Raw genomic sequence first — 26,975 nt, forward strand, 5'->3', positions numbered from 1 at the left:
TTTACAATCCAGGTGCAGAACTTCAAAGAATTTGAGGGCACAATATTTCACATTTATCTTAACTTTGTAGTTTCCAAAAGAAACAGTCACCCCACTCTAGTAGTCAAGAGTGTTGTTTCTAAGAGAACCCTAAAAAGAGTTTTTAACGGGGCATGGTGAGGGTTCACAACCCTTCTCCTTTCGAGTGATTACTACTTTCTTAATAACTTCCCCAGCCCTGTTTCCTTCCCTCTCCTCTGTGGACCAAGCCCTGTGCTGCCCAGTTCAAAGCTGATATCCGCTTCTCCTGCCCCTTTCTTAGAGTCTCATTCAGCGCATTAAATAGTTCTCTATTTCCAACTCGGTTGCCTCCTTCTGAGATGCTCCCGGGTTTCCCATGGCACACGGTTTGCCTTTCTGCAAACTTAACTTTGACGGGCTTTGATACAAAGGGCTTAGCTGTCATTTTGCTCGCCAAGTACACATAAAATAATTCGGGGTAGACAAAAGAGCAAAAGTCATTCTATAATAAAGACATCTGCACCCGAATGTTGGCGGCAGCACAATTGCCAGGATGCGGAAACAACCCAAGTGCCCGTCAATTCATGAGTGCATTATTAAAATCCGGTGTGTGTACACACTGGCATACGACTCACTAATAAGAAACGACAGTGATCTAGCACCTGTTACATTTTCCGGGCCAGAGCTGGGGCCCATCACCCGCAGCGAGGCATCGCAAGAATGGAGGAACGGGCTGCACCTGTGCGCGCCGTGCAATCGGCGCCGGCTGATCAGCGCTTGGGGTCACGTGGCGGTGACCCCCCCCCCTCCAGGGAGTGGGCCCGGGGGGCAAACGCACAGCCAATGGACGCGGCGAGCATTGCGGAGGGGGAGGGCCCGCCACTCAGCCTCGCTTGGGTGAGGCAGTGCCATTAACTGTAACCAAAACGTTTGTACCCTCATAATATCCTGAAATAAAACAAACACACAAATCGATAATTTGGGGTAGAGAGAGACGCGTTCCTATTGCCATTATAAGCAACAACTGTGCGTGAGCACCGCGGTCCCGCAGGAGAAATCTCACAAACCTGGAGAACCTCCCGCAAGTCAACCTCTGGGTGACGGGGAAAAAGTAGCGGCGAGGCGGCGCCCGGGGCTGGGAAGTCGCAGGTGGGTCCTGGCCTATCACAGGGCGCGCCCGGGCCGACGGGTATTTCATCCCGCGCGCCGGCGGCAGCGCGCATGCGCGGCGTCATCCGCGGGCCGCGCGGCTGCTCTTCTCCGCGCTTCCATCTGCATCCGGGTCGTTGGGCTTCGCGCTCCGCTTGCCGGCCCGGGTCGCTCGCGGGCGGCGGGGTGTCGGTTGTTCCGGGTGTGCGGGTGTCGGAAGAGCCGGTGGGTGTGCCGGTGAGTTTCGCGGGGCAGCCCAAGCAGGGGACTCGGGCGCGGACCCGGCCGGCGACTGCCCCCTGCGGGGTCTTTGTGCGGGAAAGGGGGCGCCGGGCCCGGGCCCGGGTTGGGGTCCCAGGAGCCTCGTGGCGAGGGGCGCGGGGGGTCCCGGCCTTGACCGTCTCCGCCCCGGCTGGTCGTCCTCTCTGGAATTGAGCCGCGTGGGGAGGCTTCCCTGCGCCCGCTTCTGCCGACGCCTCTCCCCGCGCTTGGTAGGAATCCGTGACGTGCGTCCTCGTTTGCGTTCCCTGCAGTTTGCGGGGAGAGCGCCCAGCGAGCGGCGCCCCTGCGGGAACCAGCGCCCTCTCCGCTGCTTCTGGGTCCCGCATGGGGACCGGCCGGGCCCCCCTTGCCCTTTTGGGTCCGGTGCAGCGTGGGGTAGGCGGAAGCTCAGGTGGAGATGCGGGGCGTCTAGGTTGCAGTCCTCACCCGGCCACTGGCTGCAACTTAAGCTGGGCAGAAGTTCCCATCCCGCTCCGAGTTGTGAGGTCTGTGTGCAGCGCTTTCCCCAGCGACGCACGTCCAGAAATGAATCAGCACCTGCGGGAAGATGCGGGAAGGGCAGTGCCGTGTCGTTGTTTATTGCCGTCTGGTCACGGTGCCAGAGAATTGCGTAGGGACACGGCAGTTGGGATCTGTGATCATTGGCAAAAACTGCAGAAGGCACATCTTAAAGAGCTGAATAAATGTGGTAAAGATATTCCTCTTTCCTCTTAGTGAGGGCGTTCATCTGGGAGTTTTGGAGGTGAACTCTGTGCCCTCCAAAAACTTTTAAAAAGCAAAAACTTGACTGTACCTTGGTCTGAGAGACTTCTTTGAGCACCTTCGCAATGAAGTGTATGGCTCTTTTACTAATTTAACCTGGTTGTAAGAGTCACCTGTTGATACTTGTGGAAGTACAAATTCACATCAGATGTTTTGAAACACCTTACGTCCAGGGGGAGGGACCTGAGAGTCTACGATTTTAACAAGCGTACTAAGTGATTTTCAACCGGTGAGATGTATTGGGAGCAAGAATCTTTGAGCCAGAGGCACTTAGGTTTAAATCCAGCTCCCTGGGGCATTTAATACCTTTATAACTTCAGCATATAGAGAGTTGCAGTTGTGTACATCTGCAAAGTGAGGATGATAATTTCAACTTCAGAGACTATTGAATTAAGTGATCCCAAGCTCTTTGATAATAAGAGTCCTTTTCTTAATCATTTTTGTTTCTACGGAATGTAGCATAGTGCTTAGGATATAATAGGTCCTTACAAGTGTGCTGAACTGAGAGGACAGAGAAGACACATGAAACACTCTAATGCCCTTCCTCCTTACCTTATAGCTTTTTTTTTCTTTTTATTAATAATCAATTTGTCAAATATTCTTATTAGAAGTAAATATATCTTTTGATAGTCATGACAGCCAGTAATTCTGATTCCATAGTGTATCTCTGAAATTGTTTTTGACGTTAGATTATTGATGTATTTAAATGGAAGCTGAGTCCATTTGTTGGACTGAATATATGACTTAGTATGTCATTTAAGTCATGTATGACGGTGAATGCTACTTCTTGTTACTCTTTGAGAAGAATTCTAGTTCATGGTGATCGTAATTTTTTGTTGTTACCCCAGAATTCTAAATCATTACATTTTTAAAGGCATCATTTAGATTCCATATATTCATTGTAATAAGACCTTCTACTCCCATAATTTAAAAAACTTGACTTATTATTCTAGGTAAAGTATGTGAGTAACAAAACTCAGGAATGAGGAAGCCATGTTATTATACACGGATTGGTGTTGGTGACTGATCCATTTAAATGTAAAATTAAGAATTAAAAGTTGTGAATTATGGTTATGGAAGACTGTAAATGTTATAAATCTTGACAGTATAAAAATAAATCTTACAGAAATCAGGAGGTGCAGGTTAGTGTAAGAATGCTAACTTCTATATCTTTCAAGATAGTAGGCCAATCCACATTGTCTGAAGTTGAATTGTGTGGTTTTAAAATGACTCTGATCTCTTAATGTTTGTGTAATAACTTTTCTTAACCTTTGGGTATTCTTTAAAGAGCTAAAATTGCTTTTTGTGCGCAGATTCCCTCTCCCCTTCCTCTTCAGTTCAGCAGTTTTTTAGTTTATTTTGTTTTCTTTTTCTTCTTATTAAAAATATCATGTCTATTATGATCACGTTGCCTTAAGACTGCCTTAATTTGAATTCTGGCTTTGTCACTTACCTAGGTACGTGAACTCAGTCAAATTGTGTGAATCCATTTCCTCATCTAAAATTGGGCGTTTTATTTGCTTCACGTGATTGTTGTAAGGGCTAATACACGTACAGTTGTCCCTGGGTGTCCATGAGAAGTTGGTTCCAGGATGCTGGTTCCAGGACTTAAATGCACAGATGCTCAAGTCCCTGATACAAAATGGCATAGTATTTGCATATAACCTGTGTACACACATCCTCCAGTATACTTGAAATCATTTCTAGGTATTACTTACAATACCTAATATGATATAAATGCTGTATAAATAGTTGCTACACTGTATTGTTTAGGGAATAATGTCAAGAAAAGAAACTCTGTAAATATTCAGTACAGACTCAACCATCCATCTTTTCCCCTGAATATTTTCGAACCCAGGTTGGTTGAATTGCGGGCATGGAACCCACAGATACAGAGGGCCGACTGTACTTACCTGGCTTAGCCCACTGCCTGAAACTCAGGGTCTGCTCGAAAGAGAACAGCGACTATTACTATTTTTAAACTAGAGATTGTTTTTGTATATGTGCATGTTCTTCTTAAATAATATCCTTTATAAATTATCAGTACATTAGACTTCTGTTTGAGTGTCTGTAAATTACTTAAAGTGCTCTACGATGGAATTTTCCCAGGTTTGAACTTTTTGTCCTGGAAGCTGCGCATCACCATGAGGCTTGTAATTCTTGATAACTATGACTTGGCTAGTGAATGGGCAGCCAAGTACATCTGTAATCGCATCATTCAGTTCAAACCCGGACAGGACAGATACTTTACACTGGGTTTACCAACAGGTAATAAACCACTTTTTCCATTTTAGATACTGATGTTATCTAAATTTGTATAATTGTAGGTTTTCTCGTATTCAAATATTTCACCCATTCATTTCTAGCCATATCACTGATGGAACATACTAGTATATAAAGCTAGGGGAAAATGTATATAATCTAATATCAACATTTTGTTGCTATTTCTTATGTTAAAATTCTGTCTCACCTACCATGCCAAAATGCAATAGGAAATACCCAACTTAAGTGATGGTCATGATATTTTTGATACCTTTTTCTTAGTAGTCCTTGGTTTGTTTTTAGGGGCATTGTTTTTGCTAGTCATATCATTTTTTAATAGATTAGCTTTCTTATTAATCATTAAGAGGTACCTAAAGTATGTACTATTGCCTCTTAATTTCACCTCACCTGTCTTATATTCTTACTATCTTACTAGCCCTTTACTATTTCGTTTATTTTTCTTCTAATATAGAAGTATTACTGGTGGAAAAATTTGAAGACTGGTATGTCTTCATCACAGAATGAACATAAGCATTAATCAGATATTTTATTGGATTTAGTTTTCTGTTATGACATCTCTTAAAAAATTACCAGGTGGTGTCATTTATGGCACTTAATTTGGTATTGCTGACACATGACTTCACAGAGTATTAGACCTAGAATTAGAGATGCTGTAATACTTGTTGACTGCAAGGCATTTATTCTACACCCCTGAGCCTTGGTTTCCTTACCTGTAAGAAAGATATGGATAATAATTTAAGATGCTGTTTTGAGGCTCAGCTACGATAGTGTATGCGAGTCCCTTATATACTGTAAATACAATATAAATGTGTAGTTCCTATCAGTGTTTTATTTAAACAGACTATTCTCTCCTGCTCCTCCCCTCATAAATGCCAATTAGATAAAAGCTATACTCACAATTTCCACTTGTGTAATTTCCGTGGATGGTACTCTTGAAGTTGATTTTTTTGTTTGTTTTTTGTTTTCCTTTTTCTCTTTTGGTCCAGGGCAGTACATCTTGGTGAGAATGGCAAAAGGGGATATTTTTTTTTCAATTAACGCACACCCTCAGTACCCTCAGTTCTGATATCTGAGCCCCAGTGGCTGAACACGGTTTCTATACAGTTTGCATACTGTTTACCTGGGTTACACTCAGCCTGCCTGTCTTAATGATGTTATCTTAATTATGATTCAGAAATAAACAGGAATTTGAGTGTGCAGACAGAAAGACTTCAAGGAGTCCTAAATGCCAGCAGTGCTAAACATGTTTTTGTGTATTTAGATGTACAGCTTTTGCTTTCTTCAGGGTAATACACCTGCCAAGGAAGTATCTCTGGAAAACCTTTGGCGACGTTTTCCATTACTCTCCTTTATTGACCATCGACAGTCAATGACAGACCATTGACAGTGTTAATTATGTTGTCTTCCCCTCTCCTCCACTGCTTTTGAATCTTGAACATACATGTCTTGAATTACAAGTAACATGCCGTCTTGCAGTTATCTCCCCACCAAGCACAATTGCTGGGGAATATCTGTTCAATTTATATCTAATGAAGTGGTCTTAATGGTGTTGACATTTAAAGGCCTGCGTGCCGTGGGCCTGATCTGCTTCCCAGCCTTATTCCCGCCATTGCCTACGCTGAGTCGGGCTGGGCAGATGGACGGCTTGCAACTCAAGGAACAGGCCTGCATGTGCTTGCTGCTCTGCTTTGCTTTCACTCGTGTTGCTAGCATGTTACGTAATGGAATCCACATGAGCTCTGGAACTAGACAGATCTAGGTTTGAATCCTTGCTTCACAACCATGTGATATTTGGCAAATTTCTTAATCTTTTTGACACATTTTTTCCATTTTCAAAATGGGAAAGATAATGCCAGTTTCCAAAGGTGGTGAGATTTACATGAGCTACTGTATAACTCCAGCACAGCATCTAGGCACATGGTAGACAGATGTCGTCTTTGAACCTCCTACTCCATCTTCTCTGTGTTCTCAGTTACAGCTTGCCCCCTTCTTGCTGAAATGTCCCTTCTTCAAGACTCAGTGGTAATGCCATCTTGTTTCATTGTTCTTCCAACAAACAAGACTATAGTCTTTTTTCTTTGATTTAATGGAGTTCTCCAGACTTCTTTTTGGTTATTTACCATGTCTTTCCTTGTGCCATGATTATTTTGTACTTGCTTATTTCTGTATTGTGAGTTCTTACAGGACAGAAAGTCTTAATAATCTTTGTTTTATCTGAATCATAGTTGGCACTTGGTAAATATTAGTTATTTTAGTAAATGGTTATTACAAAGCAAATATTAAAATGAAGTTTCTCTAACCAGTTCATCCTGTGCCATCTTTCATTATTCTTTCCTTCACCCACATTGATTAAAAGATAGAAAATGCAAGTTTTCTGGCACCACCATTATGACAACTGACTTTTCTATTCACATATCTTTACATTGAGGGAATCCTATAACTAACTCTTCTCTTGATACTGAAAGAGACAAGATTCATTTATGCTTCTAGAAAGGAAGAAAGGGAAGCTTATTTATCCGTCTTTTAGACAGGTTTCATGTTAGTGGGCTATAGCTCTTTGAGAAAGAATTGTAAAATTTAACCACATAATTTTTGAATTATTAATTGCAATTTAAAACATACGTACTTAATTTTCTATTATTATTTTGTTCTCTGAACCTATGTAGTCTTTATTATTTATAGCCACTTCTGTTATTCTGTCATCTCAAACAAGAGGCTGTCTTTTTATTACTCTTGAATTTCCTTTGTATTTGTTTTTGCCAGAGACTTAGTGCTGTCAGACTTCTGTATGGTACCTGAGTAGAAATTTTTGTGCAGATTTTTTATTTTGTGATGCTGGGTGGATTAGAAATCAATACTCGGCCAGGATTAGGAGGGCCAGGTCTGTTTTAAGAATGCAGTTGATGTAGCTTTTCAGTTTGGAGTTAAAATGAAGAAAATGTAGCAAATTTAGAAGACAGAGGGAGGCCATCACAAGTGGCTAAATTCGTTATCTTTATTTTGTCATGTCGTGAAGCACCATTAAATCTCTTTTCAAATATCAACTAATTCTATAAAACATGTAAAAGATAACATTATTGTATAAAACAATAAAATCGGGAACGCAGATGCAGCATCCGAAGGCCGGATCCATTTCCTAGACGTCCTGTCTTAAAGAACACTTCTTTTTCTGACTTTGTACATTGTAGCTGATACTTGCTGAAGCTGAGGAGCAGGAGCGCCAGTAAAAAAGCTGTAATTAGGCTGAAGTTCCTCACTCGGTCTGTGCCAGTGGCAAAGTCTGTTTTGAACGTAGGGACAGTATTTAAATTTAGCTCTGGTTTCCCTTTTGATTTCACTAAGTGGTCAACACTTGACCTATTTGTCTTACTTGTGTAAGAACTCAAGGTTTTTTCCCCAAAAAGTGAGATGTTTATTTTTCTCGTAATTCATATGTACTATCTAGAAGTTTCTGATCTTAGAATTGGCAGTCATAATTCCCAATATCCAACAACTCCAGGATAATTTGACATACTTTCAGTTTTGACAGATTTCCAGCTTTATTCAGTAAATTCTAGTTTACCAAAATTTCAGGGTATCTTGTAAAGAGACTGATTTAACATATACTTGTTAGTTGAATACATACTCAAATGAATAGCTATTTGCGTAATAAATTAAAAATATTGAATGTCACTAAATAAAAGAGTAGGTGAAGTTAGTATAAACTTTTTTAAAATAGATTTTCAACTTATGTTAGAAAATTGAATTTTTATCTGTTTTAGGAAGTACACCTTTAGGATGTTATAAAAAACTGATAGAATATCACAAGAATGGAGACCTTTCTTTTAAATATGTGAAGACCTTTAACATGGATGAATATGTAGGTAAGCTGTATTTGAATTTATTGAATATATTATTTGGCTATATGGTATATTACATTTTGAATAGAATGAATGTATTTTTGGAATATTATTTGAACTTACTGTTTGAATATAATACGAATATATTTCCAGGATATACTGTACAGTTTTGGGATGAGATTGGGAGTTCATATAAAAATCCGTGTTTTTGTGATGGTAGCACAGTGCGGTGGAAGGAATACAGGACTAGAAATCGGAAGATCCTCGTTCGTCCTGGGCTCCGCCACTTACCAGTCATGTAACTTTGAGCCAATCTAGTCACATTGCTCATTCTCTCTTTTTTTTTTTTTTTCTTAAGTCAGAGTCCAAACCAGTGTTGCATGGATGAATTAAGTAAAGTGTATGTAAAAGTAATTAGTAAGATAAACACTTTTTCAAATCAAAAGCTATTTATATTATAAGCCATGAAGCTTTTATGATGTACTGAGTGTTAACTTGCTTAACTGGAAAGATCTATGATGCATAGAAATTGTGTCAAAATTAAACATAGGAATATATTTTTACTGGTAGCTAAGTGATACCCAAAGAACTTTTGTGATTCAATATATTAATAGTTTGCACACAGGTAGAATGAGTAGGGGAAGAACATGGCCAACGTTTCAGTCGAATGGCTAATTATTTTATTTAGAGCTTGACATGTAAGTCGGTTCCATTGCCTAAAATTTTGTGTGTTTGAGAAGTGATTTGAGTACACATGGACTAGACTTCCCGTGCTTGAATCCCAGCCCCTGTGTGAGCTACGGGACCTGGGAAAAGTTCTTTTTCAATGTTTCGTCTATAAAGTGAGAATAATAGTATTTTCATTGGTGTTCTACAAATTAATTTTGAATAGATACATGTAAAGTGATTAATGCTGGACATACAGTAAGTATATATCCCACATAAAAATACTAAATACTGTTAAATTGATTATAGTATAGAGAGGTTATTTATATTAAATAGCATTTATGACTTAAATAGAAAAATAAAATTTAGAATTATTTCTAGAAATAATTACATTTTTATTTATTAACTTCATATTTAGGACTTCCGAGAAATCATCCTGAAAGCTACCATTCTTATATGTGGAATAACTTTTTTAAGCATATTGATATAGATCCCAATAATGCACATATCCTTGATGGGAATGCTACAGATTTACAAGCAGAATGTGATGCATTTGAAAAGAAAATAAAAGAAGCTGGAGGGATAGATCTTTTTGTTGGAGGTATGTAAAAACATTTTGTCATTAATTGTTAATGTTTGAATTAGGTGTTTTAAAATTTAAAAAAACCTTAACGTGTATTGTGAAGAACACCTGTGAAGGTCTGTGATATCCATTTATTCTGCTACTGATTTCGGTTTTACTTTATTTTCATCAAAAAATAATCTTAAAATTCACATCTTAATATTAAAATTGACAGTTGGAATTATTTAAATTATGCCTTGAAAGAAAGGTCCCAATTCCTGCTAAACTCTTGTAATTACCTCTTTAAAGTTGACCGTTTATCACACCTTTCAAAGTGAATGATCTGTTTCTTTTCCTAAATGATAGGTTTCTCTTTTAATATTTCTTTAAAACCCCAGCCCAGCCTATTTACATATTACATACAGAGTTGAATCTAAAAGTTTGCATGAGGAGCAGGTGGATTGTAGCAGATCACTTAAATTGCTTCATCTCATGAGAAATCAAGTGACTTTTTATTTATCATCAGTCTGTAGTAAATATGAGTTAAGCTGTATAACTGCCTTAATAAATTCCAAAGGGAATGTTTTAACTGACCAGATTTCGCTTGTAATTTATATATATGTGTGTGTGTATATTTGTGTACATCATCTGCAGTTGAAAATAGGGGGAAGAGTTTTTTCTTTTGTAATGACAACATGGTTTTCTGTTGTCAGTATGAAGCATCTGAGACAGCTACCTGATTGCTATAAGAATGGAATAACTTCAACTAAATAAAACTAGAATTGGTTTTTGCCAGATTTATTAATATTCAACTAAATGTACTAATCCTCTGAATTAACCTTGTTATCTGTATATATGTTAAAATTAATTAGAAGACTGCTCAAAATTACATGAATTAGATATTCAGTAATGCTGTATTGCAGTTAATTTTTGGTTGAAGTGACTAAGTATATAGTTGAGATGGTTGGTTGCCCTTGGGGAAAATTTTGTTTTACAATCAGACGTAAATTTGTATCCTGTTGCAACCACTTGCTAGCTGTATGACCTTGGAAAGTTTATTGAGGTTCAGTATAATTAAGTCATTTGTAAAACAGGATTAATATTAACCATTCCAAAATTTGTGAGAATTAATCCTGTTGTAACATGTGTAAAATGCCTTGCATAGTGCTTGGTATATAGCTGGTACTCCGTAAGTGTTATTTCAGTATTCTCTTTCTAAACTGTAAATGCTGAAATAATTGTCCCTAAGTTTATTGAATTCCCGAGGATTTTTATGGAATTATCTCTAAAGACATCCAGTGAGATTGAAATCTTTTCCTTGAGGAAATTTTTATCCCTTCCTAGCAGAGCCAATACCATTTTCTTTTGTAGATAGGATGATTATTAATCTGAGCATGGATGCAAGTTATATTCTTGCTTTTCAAAATAGAAAAGTTATCTATGTTTTAAAATCTGCTAATATCACTTCAGTAATTCCAGAGAACATATGCATACTCCTGTTTTGTACATATAGCTTGATTTTGAAATAATTACTATTTGAACCTCTCAGTATCAAGCCTAAAACAATATATTTTTGAAAATACCTGAGTGCACTAACCACCCACTTTTTAGAAGGTTTGTTATTAAAAATGGCTGCTTAAAAAATGTCTTCATTTGTGGACTTTTTTTCCTCTGTTAATTTATTGACCTTACATAAGGATCCATGTGACAAATCTCCTATAGACTCAATGCTAGGAAATAAAATTTACTGGGAGGGAAAACTGATTAAAACTCTTTATTTTGTTCTTTTGCCTGCTTTTCAGAAAGTACTCATAGCTTAATATACACAAGGCTGGAACTCTCTTACCTAAAATTGCTGATAGAACTCTCTCCTCTTTCCCCATAGCTTTAATTCACTTCTTATTTCTTTTTAGCTAAATTTGTTCTGGGTACGTTTCATCACTTATATAAACCACCTCAGTTCTCCCTTTGAACTAGGTGGTGCATAAATTATAATTATTTATGTTTATCACTGACACTACTAAAAAGAAATTGACTTTGTTATTTAACCAATTTGTTTTAAGCTTCCTGTAGTTGTTTCCCTCCATACCATCCTCCACCCCCCGCAGCCCAAAACAACACATTTTAAGAGAGTTTCTTTGCTTCCTACCTTAACATTTTTGCTGTGGTCAGAGGATGATCCAGGGCCTGGCGTTTCGTGTGTGCCTCTAAAGGGCGTGGTGACTCTGCACAGGGAGAGGAGAGTGAGCTTACTGCACTTGGGGTGCCCTGTTACTGGATGTGTACTCAGGAAAGAATCTCATTTGATTCTTTGTATTTGTTGATCTAGGTTTATCGTCATTGGATTTTTTAAAGATAAGGCTTGGTGTCTGGGTCTTACCACTTACCCTTCTTTTGTTCCAGGGTTTGGTTAATAAAAGCACTAAGAACTATGCCAAATGGGATCAAAATATCAGCTTTATTAAAGGTAAAGTTGGAATAGAGATTGCAGTTTGGGCTGGAAGCCACAATGGGGTTTTCTACTCCTCTCTGAATTGGAAACAGTAGAATGAGAAGAGCTCAAGAACATTAATGTACTGTCACTCATCCAGGGAATTAGATTAGAGCAGGAGTTCCCTTTCCTTGGTAGAGGGAAAGCGAAAAGAGGAAATAAAGACTCTCAAAAGTTCTCATTCTTCTGATGGCAAAAGTGTTGAGAGACAGGGTAAGGTGTATCATGTAATTCCTAACCTATCCCCAGCAATAAGATATACAAACATGGAATTTTTTAAATAAAATCTAAATTAACTTGAAAAATATCTTAAGGTATTTTTGTTTTTAAAAAGTAAAAGAAGACACTGGGGAAAACTTTAACCTTCCGATTTGATTGCATGCTTAGATTCTTTGGTTTGGTAGTAGCAGTAACTGGCTAGTGAACCAAAAGTAAACTAGTTGGAATGATTCTAGGGTAACCCACAAAACAGAAGGAAGAGTTGAAACAACCTTAAGTCTCTGGAAAGACGAGAACCAGCGAACTTCAGATTTCAGAAACGGGAACTCTTAGCCTTCTCCTTACCGTGCTGTCCTCCGGTGCCTCGGTTCTCTGTGCCCTCTTCCTTCTTACACCCCTGGTCAAGAGTTAGATCCAGAGAGAGATTCTGATTGGTTCAGCCTGGAAGAGTACCTGTGTCCAGACCACAGTCTCTCTCAGAGGGATGTGGGGAATTATAATGGTTCTGCCCCTGTGGTGAGGGGAACAGCAGAAGAGAAAACGGTGGGAGGTGGGGGAAACTCTACTGGGCTGACCAAAGTGTAACAACCGTACATTCCTTTATTCAGCCGTTATTTATTAAGTGCCTCCTAGGTGTCATGTGCTGTTCTAAATGGTAAGGATTTAATAAAGTCCTTACTTTCATGGAGAGTACCTGTACGTTCTACCCATAGAACTATAGGAACACGGGAAAGACATTTACTCCAGAGAAGTTTTGAGATGTTTCTTAGAGGTGCTGGTATCTTAATTTAGACTTAAAGGCTAAATAAGAATTAGCCACATTAAAAAAATAAGTTTTATATTCAAATCCTCGCATTTTGACAGTTACTCATGGCCATTAAGGGAATATGTTGACCTTTACTGATAGTTTCAGCTTAGCTGTACACTCCTATATGGCCCAGATCTCCAGTGAGGTCACTAGTGTTGATCTTAGCAGACTTCCTATTTTGTCTGGAAATTTTATTTTCCTGGTTCCATCCTTTCCGCTTTACGCATATTTAGAGAAATATAAATATAAATGTTTAGGCATTTGTATACCTAAGAGGAGGAACAGAATACTTTTATAAATCTACAGAGAAATGCATCTCTGTAATTTAAACATGTATAAGCAGATACGTACTTAATAGTAGAAATAATCAATGCATAATTAACCACATATAGGTCTGGCTTTATGTTCCCACATTAAAAATTCCTGGATTGCTGTCCTTTGGTAGTCTGTATCTGCTTCATAGAGTATTCATTTCCTCCTTCATCCTTCAAAACCAGGTTACTTATTGTCATATTTTACCTTATTGTGACCTGGGAAATTTTTGCTGGGATTGTATGCTAAGTGTCAGTAAAATACACCTATCTTATCCGTAAAGTAAATATGCAGAATTTAAATGTTAAAGATATTTTAATGACTCAGAGAACTTGCAAGTTTATTTTTTTAATTGAGGTTGCCAGAAATGTGACTTTGCTACTAGGGTATCTGTTATGTAAAGCTTGTTTTATTTATGTCATAGAAAGGTCTTGATTTTATGAACAGAATTCTCTCTCAATTCCTTCAAATAAAGAACGCCATAGCCTTGGCTGTACTTTACAAGTGATCCTGGCATGTCAGAGCTGACAGTAGATCTCGTCACAGCAGAGGTTTTCAAACTGGTCGTCACCCATCGTTAGGTCATGCAGTCAGTGTAGTCAGTCACAGCCACGTTTTCTTCTTGTTTTGTTAATGGAATGGAATAGAAAATAGCTTGTACGGCTCCTAGGAAGAGTAAGTACGGTTTCATGCAATTCTTGTTTTAATTATATTTTATGTGTATGATGTGCGTGTATATGTGCTAGATTATAGTATCAAATATTTCTTACAATCAGTTCAACAAGTTTGAATACTCCTGCTCTAGATATTATCTTGTCTAGTCCACACGTTTTTATAAGTGAAGGAACTATACTCTAGAGAAGTCCACTAGTTAATTGCCCCATCTGGACTAGAACTAAGCAAAGTAAAGTGTGGCAAGAGTACAGAAAGCACTGAGTTAGGAATCGGAAAACTCACGATTTGAGTTCTCAGTATTTACTAAACTGCAACCTTGAACAAGTTGCTCATTTTCCATGAGCATCAAAGTTTCCTTTTGTGTTTAAAAAAAGGCGGGGGCGATGAGGGAATTAGATATGCCTAATCTGACCATCTCATGAGATTGCTAAATGTATCTGTTTTGATGATGCATGTGAAAAGGCTTTAAAAACTGAAGTGTTATACTAATACAAGGTGATACTTAATTTTACCAGTTATTAGAACCATGCCAGCTCATTGCTAAGCATATAGAAACCATGGAAATATTTGTTGAATCAATACAGAAATATTTTAATGCAGTATTAGGAATTCAGCTGTAAAACAAGGTAAGTGTGTTTACTCTTAAAACCATGTTGAACTTAGAGAACTCTTATTTACTATCTGTGAAAAACCTTACTTACTCGATGTGTATGTATGTATGTATGCTTCTTTTGAAAGGAATTGGTCCAGATGGTCATATCGCCTTCAACGAGCCTGGATCCAGTTTAGTATCAAGGACAAGATTAAAGACTCTAGCAATGGATACCATTTTGGCAAATGCTAAATATTTTGATGGAGATTTAGCAAAAGTGCCAACGATGGCTCTAACTGTTGGTGTGGGGACAGTCATGGACGCTAGAGAAGTAAGAATTCAGTGTTCTTCGATGCTTTCCCTTTGATGTTGATATGTTTTGGAGGTATTACGATACTGAATAAGTGATATCTTGGTTGTATTCTACTTGTAGTATAAATTGTTTACTAGTTTTAGTAACTACATTCTGTCACTCTCATTGACAGGTTTAGAAATTAACTAAATTTAGTCTTTTGGAGTGGTACGCTAAGAATTAGCCCCCACTTTTGAGGTATTGCTTCACTTGCCTATTCCTGCTACAGTTTGAGGTCCTAAACTCGTACCACTTACACTGTTTATTTTTAATTGAAATAGTCTTGTGCAAGGACTGTGGGGACAAAGATGCAATGCTAGTTATGTACACGGCACTACTTTTAGAGCCCTCAGGATGGTGTAGTGTCCAGTGTTTCCCGACTGCATGTAGGATGATAGCCCAGTTGGTTTCCAGCAGAAAAGGAACCCATCTAGGTCTGGATCTTCACATTCGGTGTTGAGTAGGTAAGAGCTCTGAACAGTAGACCATGCCTGATTTTTAAGTTTCTGGTTGGACTGTCATTTTCTTCCTTGATAGTAACAGAACAAATTACAGTCAGTTCATGGTTTAGAAGTAGTTAAATTATATGGAATCCCAGAACTCCATTCCTTTCTAGTCGCAGCATTAGACAGGTTCAGGGAAAGAGTACAGACAAGATACGATAAATAGGTAACTGATAGTGATATAATTATATTTAGACTTGAACATACAAATAGAACTGTCATTCAAAATATAGGAGTTTCTTATCTAAAAATCATAAGTATATGAAAAAAATTTCATATACTTTCTGTCCTTGCAAGTACTGAAATTTATAGTAAATAAGTTGAAAAAGATTTTAATGCAATCTCATTTCTAAAATATGAAAGTTATATAAATAGATTCCTTCCATTTGACATGATTTAAGTTTTAATGCTTATGCTAATTTTAGAATGAATAGAGAATTATTCAAATACTGATTTTTTTTTTTCTTTGGGTCAATTTTTGCATCAAAAATTAAATTGGCATACACCTAACGGTATTTGTTCCCAGCATGATTATAGAGAAAATCATCATGGCAAAAGTAATCTAGGACTTTATCATTTTCCCAAGGACGTACCTTAGTGCTTTGATTTCACAGAATTCTTTTGAAACAAGTGTATTTATTGATTTGCTTATCCCCAATCGTAATGGGATTAATTGTACAGATTCTCTTTCGCTAGTGGTTGTAACTGTGATTTGAGCTGGGCTTCAGTGCCATTTTCATTAACACCCCATACACTTAATTACATTTTGAATCCATGTGTGAGGCGGGTGCTATCTGTAAATAGAAAGAAGGATTGGGCGGGGAACTAAATTTGCAAGTGGTCGGTTCATTGATAAATATCTTCACAATTTGGAAACTTAGATAATAAGGACCTTCTGTATACACTTGGGAGGTTATCAGAGGTTTCCTTAAGACTTGGGACTCGTAAGCTAGATAAGGAACTCCACAGACCACTGGCCTCAGTACCGCCTGTTCCTTGCCTTGGGATCTTCCTGTTGATGATGGATCTGGAATGCTCTACTTTTTCACTCCTCGCTTGGCTAACACTGCACCATTGAGTTTTCAACTGTAAGAGTTCCCTTTCTTACCCATCATCCTCGTAATCAAAATGATTTTCTTTTATTCTCTCTCATACTACTCTGTTCTTTTCCTTTGTGACATTTGTCACAACTTGAAATTATTTTAGTACGTTTACTGGTTGTGTTAGTCCATTTTCTGTTGCTTATAGCAATACCTGAAACTGGGTAATTCATAAAGAAAAGGAATTTATGTTGTAAAGTTCTGGGGACTGAGAAGTCCAAGGTTGAGGGGCCACGTCTGGTAGAGCCTTGTTGGTGGAGACGCTCTACGGAGTCCTGGAGCAGCACCAGGCATCAGGAGGCATGAAGGAGAACTGAGCATGCTGCAGTGCTAGCTCAGGTCTCTCTTCTTAAAAAGTCACCAGTTCCACTCCCATGATGACCTATTAATCCATTAGCCCTTTAATTCATTAATCTATGAATGGATTAATCTCTTCATGAGGACAGATCTTAAGATCCAGTCACATCTTAAAGGTCCCACCTCTCAATACTGCCACACTGGGGATTAAGTTTCAACATGAATTTTGGAGGGGACATTCAGACCATATTACTAGTTTATTATCTGTTTCCTCACTGATTTATAATCTCCATGAATTTAAGGACTATGTATGTCTAGTTCCTAACACTGCCCGTGACTTAATAAGTATCCAATAACTGTTGGGAATAGTTTGAATGAATTATGTATGTTTGCAATCCATTTTGGATGAAGTCGGTTCTATCCACAGCTTGATTATCTACCTGAACCACCAGAACTGATTTTTATTGACTTTTGGCTGTTTTCCAGAAGCCAAATTTACCCCCAAAGGATTAAAATTTGTTTTTGCTGAGTTATATTTAAAGATAATGCCATATATTTTGAATGTAATTTCAAAAGAAAGGACAAACTTTTTAACTATTGCTATATCTATAATCATAACAATTTAATATTCTTATGATGATTTAAGGAAAATAAAACTTAACCAAGAAAACTTAAAAACCTGCTTTTCATTGCCTCACCAGAAGTCACAGAGGTCACCAGTGACTTCTTCATTGGTAGAACCAGCGTCTCTCTGCAAGTCTCATCCTGTGAGGCCTCTTCTCATCACCTGCTATTGACCGTTCCGTCGTCATAAAGCTCTGCCCTTGTCCTTCATCCTTGCTGACCCGTCCTTCTCAGTCACCTTCCCTCGCCCCCCAGCTCTTCTGGAGTTCCATCCTAGCATGTATATTTACTCTGCATACTCTGTTTGACCAGTCTTCTCCAAGATCATTTTTTTAAAACTGCCCCGTCAATCAGTAACAGTCACTGTCCTACTTGGGAGGCTGAGGTAGGAGGATCGCTTTAGCCCAGGATTTGCAGACCAGCCTGGGCAACATAGCAAGACCCTGCCTCAAAAACAGACAAACAAAAACAGTCACACTTGGGCCATTCTCAGTTTTATCACTGTTCTGAGAAAGATTAACTACTCTCTGTACAGTGGTAACTACTAATGCATATCTTTAGTTTTCTTTTGGAAGCTTCAGAAAGACTATTCCCATCTGCCTGCCAACATCTAGTAGATGTTTAAAGACTTGGTATCCTTACTCTATTCAAAACTTAAATTCATTCTTTACCAAAATTGTCTTTCTGATATTTTCTCCCTTGAGTAGCAATACTGTCCATGAAAACGATCTCAGCTGGAAACGTTTGTGCCATTCTCAGCTTCTTCGTCTTTTCTACATCTAATCCTCACGAAGTGCTGACCATTTAACAGGTAACTTGGGTAAATGAGTATCACGCCCCCGTCACAACTGCGTTAAAGCAAGTCTGCTTTCAGCATTTTCAAGGATTATTGCAAGCCTGTCCTAAATCATGGCTATCTCCAGTCTCTATCCATGCCATTCTCTGTTACTGCCTCGATAATCTTTGCAAAAACAGTTTAGTTTATTACTTATCTGTATAATTAAGAACCTCCTATTCTCTGTTACTCCATCATAAGATGAAGTGTAGCCTCTGTTTGGCATAAAAGGCTCTGTTGTACTAGCCTTCAACTAGTTTCCAACCATTTTCTTTCATTTCCTTATGCTCCAAGCTTTACCAAACTTTCAGCATTTTATTGATTATCTTGTAACGGTCTGAAACTCGCCCTTATCTGGTGCTTTCCTGCTTATCCTTATGGCTTGGTTTTACATTAGAGCTACTCAGAAGTTTTTCCCAACTCCCCCAGAGTTGTGCCTTTATGTCATCCTTGTGTTTTATTATTTTCTATATATGATAAAATACTATATATATTTCGTACATGTAGTACAACAGTTTGTTACATATCTGTTCTTCTGGCATCTTTCCATCTTAAGGCTGTGGTAGGTAAAAGCTTAGAAGTTATGAGCTAAAAATCCTGTATACACCTCTTGCTAACTACACCACCTTAGGCAAGTGGCTCAACTTCTTTAAAGCTTAATTTCCTCACTTATTAAAAATTACAGTTGATGTAAAAATATCTACCAAGAAGGGATGTGGGTGATTAAAAATGAAGTTTTAGATTTTTATAATTCAAATCTGTTTATGGAATGATTAAATGTTGACTATTCTTTCAAATCAGCTTATTTCATAACCTTTTTAAATAGTGTAATTGTTATACTTTTATCATTTCTTTAAGTAGCATAAAACTATCACTGCAACATCTGCCTGAGCACTGGGTCTCAAACATCAGTGTCCACAAGAATCACCTGGTATCCACACCCAAAGATCGGCTCTTTAAATTTGGCAATGGTGCAGTGTGTGCAAGCATCCCAAATGATTGTGATGCAGTTTGTCCCTTTGCATAATTTAAGAACAGTGGAGTATTATATAATAGAACTAATCACATACTGATACCATTCTGAGAGTAATTTTTTTCCAATTTCTGCTTTTCCAAATATTTCTTCTTAATTCTCAATTAAAAGTTACAGCCGTACCTTAGCCATAGATAAACACCAATAATTCTTCATCCCACCCTAAGCTGTTCCACCAGCCTGCCTGCCTTCCTCTCCCTTCATAATGTTCATGCCAGAAACGTACTTGCCCTTTCTCATCACTGAAAGCTTGGTTGTCTTTCCACTGTGTTTCATCAGTGTACACTTTATGTTGAGATTTGTTGGCACCTGTCCTATTACCTTTCGACAGCGTATGCGTCAGTAAGGAAGGACTCTTAGCTGCTGTTAATTGTTACACCTTTTAACGGTTTCTCTGTCAAGAGGCAGTGTAATGTAGTTAATTGTTAAGGATATGGACCCTAGAACCAGACTCATTTTTATCTTGGCTTTAGCAACAACTTGGGCAAGTTAGGGACTAGCTATGCCTCAGTTTCCTTATCTGTAAAATATGAGTAACACTAGTACTTATCTCGTGGTGGTGTCTTGAGGAGTTGGATGACGTAATTCAGTGCAGAGTTCATCATTTACCCCTTGAACCACCAAGTCGTATTTGAAAACTCTCCGGAAATAAACTTCCAAAATCCTTTATGCAGCAATTAGCAGAAAATTTCATTTAATACAATGCGTCTTACAGTAGCTTCATAGTATCTCTTCAAGTGCTGGTCTAAGAACTTCTGCTAGATTGTCTGCATAATAATCATGTAAAGGCTTTGATTCCTGGGCCCTAAATCCAAATATTCTGATTAGAAGACCTGGACTGGAGCCAAGTAACTTCATTGTACGGGGCTTTTGTTTTGTTTTTTTAATTCTTTCTGTAATCCATGTATCAGTCCTAAGAAAACCAGTTTTGGCTAATAATGTCCAGCAAGGAAAACTAGCTTACAGATCCATTCATTAGTATTTTACTTAGCTTATTATATCAAACTTATAAAAGACAAATGTTTTTAATCATAGGTGACAGCATATTAAATTTGCTGAGCCTAGAACCCTATACTTAAGAATCAAATAAAAAAGTTAGTGCAAATTTATACATATCTTAATGCAATCATGTGCTTTGATTTTAATCAAGATATAGCTTGATTTTAATCAAGATATAGCTTCAAAATGAAAATCAAGTAGTGAGTCATGATAAAAAAGAAATATTGCAGTATCGTGGTCCGTTAATCTTTCACTTCCCATTTTAGAAGGTCTAGTTATAAAATATGCAATACAGAATTTCTATGTGATATATTTTAGAACTACAGCCACTTTAACACGCATTTTTTAACAATTCTAATAAGGCAAAAATCAAATTTAAAGATTTATTATATTACAAAAACTTGCATGTATAGTTTGAGTTGTAAAATGCGATTGATTTACTGCTGAAAGATGATAAAGAGAAGATTGATTCTAACACATATACACTCACATGTTAGTGAATTATTTCATAGGTGGTTAGGGATTTGGGACCAAGAGCTTGGATTTTCTGTAGCTGATAAGGGTAGTTTCAGTTGTATGTGCTTAAAAGGCAGCTCCTGTGTTGAAGGAGAATCCCTAGTCCTCCTTCAATCAGTTTCTGTTCTGAGTCAGATGGCGTATGTTCAGTCAAACGACTTTCAGGCTTCTCTAGATTACTTTTCAAATATCTGTTGTTTTAGAGTCTTTTGCTTTTCTGAAGTAATGTTTATTGCTTGTCTGGATGAGAGCAATCTGCTGCATCATTCCAGATTATATAAGTTGTTAGAAGACTTGTAATTCTGCTTTTGCAAGATGGCCCCTATTTCTTTTTCTTCATTCTCCCAGGTTGTCTTTTACATACCATTATTTACTGTGTTAATAATTATGGGTATTACAGTGTATCCACTAATACCCATAACAAGAAACTGTTTTGCTTAAACCAGAAGCCCTTTGTTCTTGTTTGTTACCTTAAAAAAGTAGAAATAAATAACTTGAACTGTGAAGAAACGTGGAGCTGTGTATTTTTGTTTTTTCCTCAGAATACTGGTTTTAATGTCCTATTTAAAAAAAAAAAAAAAACAGTAGAGCTTCTTACTCATTTGGAACACGTTTTAACTATTAATTAACAAGTGCTGTTCATGATTTTCTAGGTAATGATCCTCATTACAGGGGCGCACAAGGCATTCGCCCTGTACAAAGCCATTGAAGAAGGAGTCAACCACATGTGGACTGTCTCAGCTTTCCAGCAGCATCCGCGGACCATTTTTGTGTGTGATGAAGATGCTACTTTAGAATTAAGAGTTAAAACTGTGAAATACTTTAAAGGTGAGCATTGAATTTCAAAGGCAGACTGTGAGGTGTTCTGTTGCAGGTGACAGTTAAAACCTTAATGTGAGTGTGGAGTTAAATCCCACGCCGTGGCCTGTCACATACAGGCATGGGGGACATAACAGTCAGTTCTTTCAAGGAATAAAAACTCACCACGGCTAACAGCAGCTTTCAGAGTAGTTTCTTGTTTTGTTTTTTTCATGAAGAGAATCTCTGTAATCTATATTTTCAGTAAACACAATTTTTCCTGAAATCTAAAATTTAATAAAATACTCTACTTTCAGATTAAATATACAAGATTAACCCAAAAGGAACTCTGTGTCCTTTCTGGTTTTTTTTTTCATCTTTACCAGTCCTGCCTCAACCCCTCTCCCTGTAACCTGTGTTTAGAACCGAATCAGTGGATAATACAGGTCTCCCACAATTTCATTTATTCCTCACAATTTTAAACAAATCTATTCCCATATATTAAAGTTATAATGACTAAATATTAAAACGGTATGAAACAAATTCTGCAAATAAGCAGTTTGATTGCCTAGACTTCTGCATGTTGATTTTCTTTTTGCTTTTTTCTGTAGCCTAGTTCAGCAGTTCTCAAACCTTACTGTATCAGACTGTGTATAAAAAAACCACAAATGCTTGATAACAGTGAGTAGTTTAAGAGATTGTCAAGGGACGTTTGACTATACTCAATTTAGAACCCAATCCCTGAATAAGAGTCAGCTCCACATATAAATACACATACAGATAGTCAAGCTATCTAAGTAGATATGTTTAATAAAGCACCTATATTTATATACCTGATATAAAAATTACATAACTGGTCATACAGCTAGCTCAGTGATACACTGTTTAGTATGTGTGCTACTTTTATTACATGAATGGATATACATTTTTAATCTTTTTACTGGTAACTAGGTTTTTATTTTAACATGTATTAGAAAAAATATACTGAACAAATCAAAGCTGTATTTTTTGGATATGATTAAGACAAGTTCTAAAAAAGCTACCATATTATATTGCCTCTAAGACACATTGATTTTGTCTGAAATTGGAATGTGTCTTAAAATTGGTGTCACCATAGCTTATCTGGTAGCATTTTTTCCTCAGTGGTACATAAAATAATTGTGTGTTTTACAGTCTACAGCATCTCATATTCAGAAATATAGCATATAATCTTAAAAAATTCTAAGTCAGCTTAAAGGAAACTGGTAATTTATAGTACACGTAAATATGTGAGTATGGCAAAAATCTGGAAAGTGTTACACAAAATGAAGTTTGGCAAGCACTGAAAGTAGGTATTTTAAAAACAAAATTTAATCATGCTATGTATATGGTTTTGTCTTGTATTTGCACTTATGTTTTGTGAGTATTTTGCTATTTTACTAAATATTCCTCAAAAGCACTTAGTGGATAGTTAAGTAGATGTAATTTACTTAAACATTTCATTAACAGATTATTTCCAGTCATTCATATTTTTATCAATTAAATTACTAGTTTTTTACCAAGTCACAAATATATCAAATTAAAATGAAAAATTATTAGCTTCTTTGTAATTTGACAGAAACAGAGTAGTGATGAGTTAGTTGAGAATAACAAGCTCTTGGTTGGGGTTTTACCTATATATTTTAACATAGTCCTTCAGATTTCATGCCAAAATAGATTCCTTAAAAAGAATCTTCATTATCCAGAAATTTTAATGCCAGTTTTAAGGAGATTAATTTAACATGGCTGTTTTCTAGTACCAGTAATCCCCAGGTAAACCCCTGTACTAGTCTGATTTTGTCACGATTTGGTTTTTACAAGACTTTTACATTTTAGTGAATAATAATCTATTTAATAATAGCCAATACCTCTATGACCAGGCATTATTCTAAATTCATTGTACTCAATGATTTATTTAATTCTCACATCAGTGTTATGAAGTGGGTACTCTATGTTCCCATTTTTAAATAAAAAACAGGCTTAACAGATGTTAAACCACTTACCCAAAGTCAAACAGAGCTTGGTAATTGAAATCAGGCTTATCTGGGGTGTGGGCTTTTGTCCATTCTGTTACGCTGCCTCCCAGAAGAATGGTATTGTCTAAATCAAAACCATATTTCCATTTTTTTCATACCATAATCATTGCTTCATTGAAAGGTATAGACATATGTTAGATAATTTAAATTAGAAGGGAGGTAGATGTTCTTTTAGTTCATCTATCCAAATTCTAAGCTCTTCTGAAAAATTCTGAGGCACAGACCATTTGTGAGAATGTTGCTGCATTGCCCAAAGGAGGATGTGTGTTTTCCACTTGGGAACTGTAGTTCCAAAGAGGTTTCCAGGATATCGGCCTCTGTCAGGGTACCTCTTTCAATATGAAGAAAAAATGGAATTGGGATATCGTCCCTTAAAGGTGGTTCTTCCTCAGGTTGGATTTTAGAGTGCTTTTTTCAGCCTTCCCAGCAAAGAGCACCTACTTACCATTAATAACAAGTACCCTCCCTCCAACCCAATAATGCCATTTTCTGCCAAAAACTGCATTGTGAGTGCTCCTCCTCAGCCTTCTTAATAACCTGGAAAACTTAACTGATTTCTTTAACCTTCAAAATATGAAATATTTATTTCATTAATTGGGCCAAAGACAATCTTTTTAGAACTTTTTAAGAAATATAGTACTTGTGCATTAAGATATTAATAACTGGAAGGTTATTTCCCAAGAAGCTTTAACAGGTAAGAATAATCTGCAAGTATATGCACAATGATGAAATGAAATTTAAAATCTACTTACTTAAAATCTCAATTTCTACTCTAAATTATTTCATCCAGATTATCTTCTGTATTTTTAGTAAACTTCCCTCAATATGGAATGGTTAAGCTTGTAATCAACCTTTGTCATAAATACAAATAGCAAAAGAATGGAAAATAATTTGCCAGATGAATGGATAGGGTGATATATTAGAGTGTAACAAAAGTTCTGAGCCCCTCACTGGAGTCCAGTGGAGGAACTGCCTGATCAAAATCAACACAGACTTTTAGATGTAATTAAAATGTATTAACTGAGTTAGTATTCAAATTTACCTTGTCATACTGAAGCTCTCTGAAGAACTGCTCCTACTTCTGGTTACTCCCAAAGTACTTGTACACATTCTGCATCTGCATTATTCATAAATAATTATAAATTGGCATTTTCTAGGTAGTTAAAACTAGACATTCTGAAACATTTCTGTTTGTACTTTTTCAAAAAACCTATTTTGTATCAGATGGGAACCAAATAGACTTACTGTATCTTATAAAAAACCTATTGTTTTCTGTAGTAAATGAGAGTTCAAAATTAACCAAAACAACTAGAACTGTGCTTTTTTTCTTTAAGGTTTAATGCATGTGCACAATAAACTTGTGGATCCACTATACAGTATGAAGGAAGGAAATTGAAGGAGATTGGAGCAAAATTCTTCTTGAATGAACAGAGCACTTTTTTTTTATAAGTAGCAGATGAATTTTCAGCTATGCAATGATAAAACATGGGGAATTTTGAAGACTGTCATTTTTGAAGTCCACTATCTATGTTAAACATTCCATATTTAGAATGTGTCTGTTTTACACTAGGGTTTAGAAGTAGTTAGCTCTCAAAATTGATTGGCTATTTTCTTATAAAATACAAAAGCCACACAGCCACCTAGAAAACAGCACAGAAATGAAATGTCTGCTGTTCAGAAATTTAAAGTCATCTTAAAGGTGAAGATTGTCTGCATAGCAGGTGCCATTTGTGGCTTGACTCCAGTGGCATACATAGATTTTCGTATCTTAATGACACTCCAGACCCTTCAGGTATCAAAAGAACTATCATTGCACACCTTTCCTTTCGGAATGCTGACTTTGCATTTTCTGTGCATTACACACATGCTTTCTGCACGTGGTTGCCTTAGTCATCTTCTTGCAGTAACATCTAGCCATCAAGTTACGCTATCTATTGTTGGTAAAGGAAGTGTGAAGAGATGACAGTGCCTAAAAGTACAGTTTACATCCTTTTAGAAAGTATGTGTAAGTGCATGTTTTTTGTGCACCTTCTTCTATAGCACTTTTTTACAAATATCCTCTTATTTTTATTTAATGACTTGGGTTCCTGCCCTTAATATAGGTATCTTGGCAACGATGAGCTTTATATCTAGGAACACATTTGAGGAAATTCTTTTGGTGAATATCGTCTGATTGTTAAATTTCGTAAATGATTAGCTTTATTCCTTATATAAAAAATCTCTGAAGGGAAAATATGAAGTATATATAAAAGGAATTACTGTAACTAGATTGATATAATTTGCATAATCAAAGCACAAAAGTATATTGTTTTCTATCTTTAACTCAAATAAAGCTTTCAATAAACAAGTTATCTAAATTTTATTTCTGGAAGTGAAATTGAAGAATACGTGTATTTGATTCCAGCAAGTACAGTATACCTGTGAAGCTGCATTTATTTTTGGTTTGTTGCCATTACTCAATTAAGAGATTTGAATTAAAAGACAATGTCCCTGTCTATAGTTTCTTTGCTTATTTTGCATTTTATAAGTAGAAGCTGCCTTACTTATATATCTGTATAATTGTCTCTGTGACTAAAATATAGTTTCTTCAAATTTTCAAATAACAAATAAATTTAAAATGAAATAAAAGCAAAAATATGCTGCTTTAATTCCAGATGGTGACATTTTCATGGCCTTATAAAAAACGGTTTTTGAATAACTAGTGAATCGGCATTTCCTGCTCAGACTTCTGATAATAAGCACTGTTAACTATGAACTACCCTAACGGCCTTAGGAGATCATGTGGTACCGTAATGGAAAAGCTAACGGGCCCTGTTTTGGTGCATGGTTCCCCAGTTATTTCTGTGCTTCGAACAGCTAAAAGACCTCCTTTCCCCTTCACTGCCTTTGAGATTAGGAGGCTAGTTTAGGTCCCAGCTTCTCAGCAAACTGCTCTTTGGCACTTGAGTAGCTCCCTAACTCCTGAGCTAAGCTGCTGTTAAGCAAAGAACCTAGAAGCCCACGGAAGGCATTTCCTCAGGGGCGTTTAAGAGTTGGCCTTTGAAGAAAGAAACCCTCCACTGTAGGACTCGCTGCTCTGCCAGCTGTGACCTTGGGCAGCAAAGCAGCCTTGGCTCATTTCCCTCACTTGCTCTGTGCACTCAGTGAGGGAGCCACACAGGGCTCAGCACAGAGGCCGTCACATGCTAAACTCAGTAATAGTGACTCTTAATACTCAGATTATT

At 37.1% G+C, this 26,975-nt stretch overlaps 1 protein-coding gene across 1 annotated transcript; it reads left to right on the plus strand.

Annotated features, from left to right (window-relative positions):
* Positions 1 to 1,354: 1,354 nt before the first annotated feature.
* On the plus strand, positions 1,355 to 25,930 carry GNPDA2 (glucosamine-6-phosphate deaminase 2). The gene is made up of 7 exons (XM_069457479.1): positions 1,355 to 1,386; positions 4,303 to 4,461; positions 8,238 to 8,339; positions 9,400 to 9,582; positions 14,787 to 14,971; positions 21,553 to 21,727; positions 25,086 to 25,930. Exons 2-7 carry the CDS (start codon positions 4,338 to 4,340, stop codon positions 25,145 to 25,147), a joined length of 831 nt encoding a protein of 276 aa, XP_069313580.1. The 5' UTR covers positions 1,355 to 1,386; positions 4,303 to 4,337; the 3' UTR covers positions 25,148 to 25,930.
* The last annotated feature ends 1,045 nt before the right edge of the window (positions 25,931 to 26,975 follow it).

Source organism: Eulemur rufifrons, chromosome 24, assembly GCF_041146395.1.
Source record: "Eulemur rufifrons isolate Redbay chromosome 24, OSU_ERuf_1, whole genome shotgun sequence".
Taxonomy (NCBI): domain Eukaryota; kingdom Metazoa; phylum Chordata; class Mammalia; order Primates; family Lemuridae; genus Eulemur; species Eulemur rufifrons.

Excerpts from the sequence above, each read along its gene's own strand:
- GNPDA2 (XM_069457479.1), top strand. The coding sequence starts at position 4,338 with ATGAGGCTTGTAATTCTTGATAACTATGACTTGGCTAGTGAATGGGCA. Across the intron at positions 8,340-9,399 it reads TAACATGGATGAATATGTAG|GACTTCCGAGAAATCATCCT; the intron begins GTAAGCTGTATT and ends CTTCATATTTAG. Across the intron at positions 21,728-25,085 it reads AACTGTGAAATACTTTAAAG|GTTTAATGCATGTGCACAAT; the intron begins GTGAGCATTGAA and ends TTTTTCTTTAAG.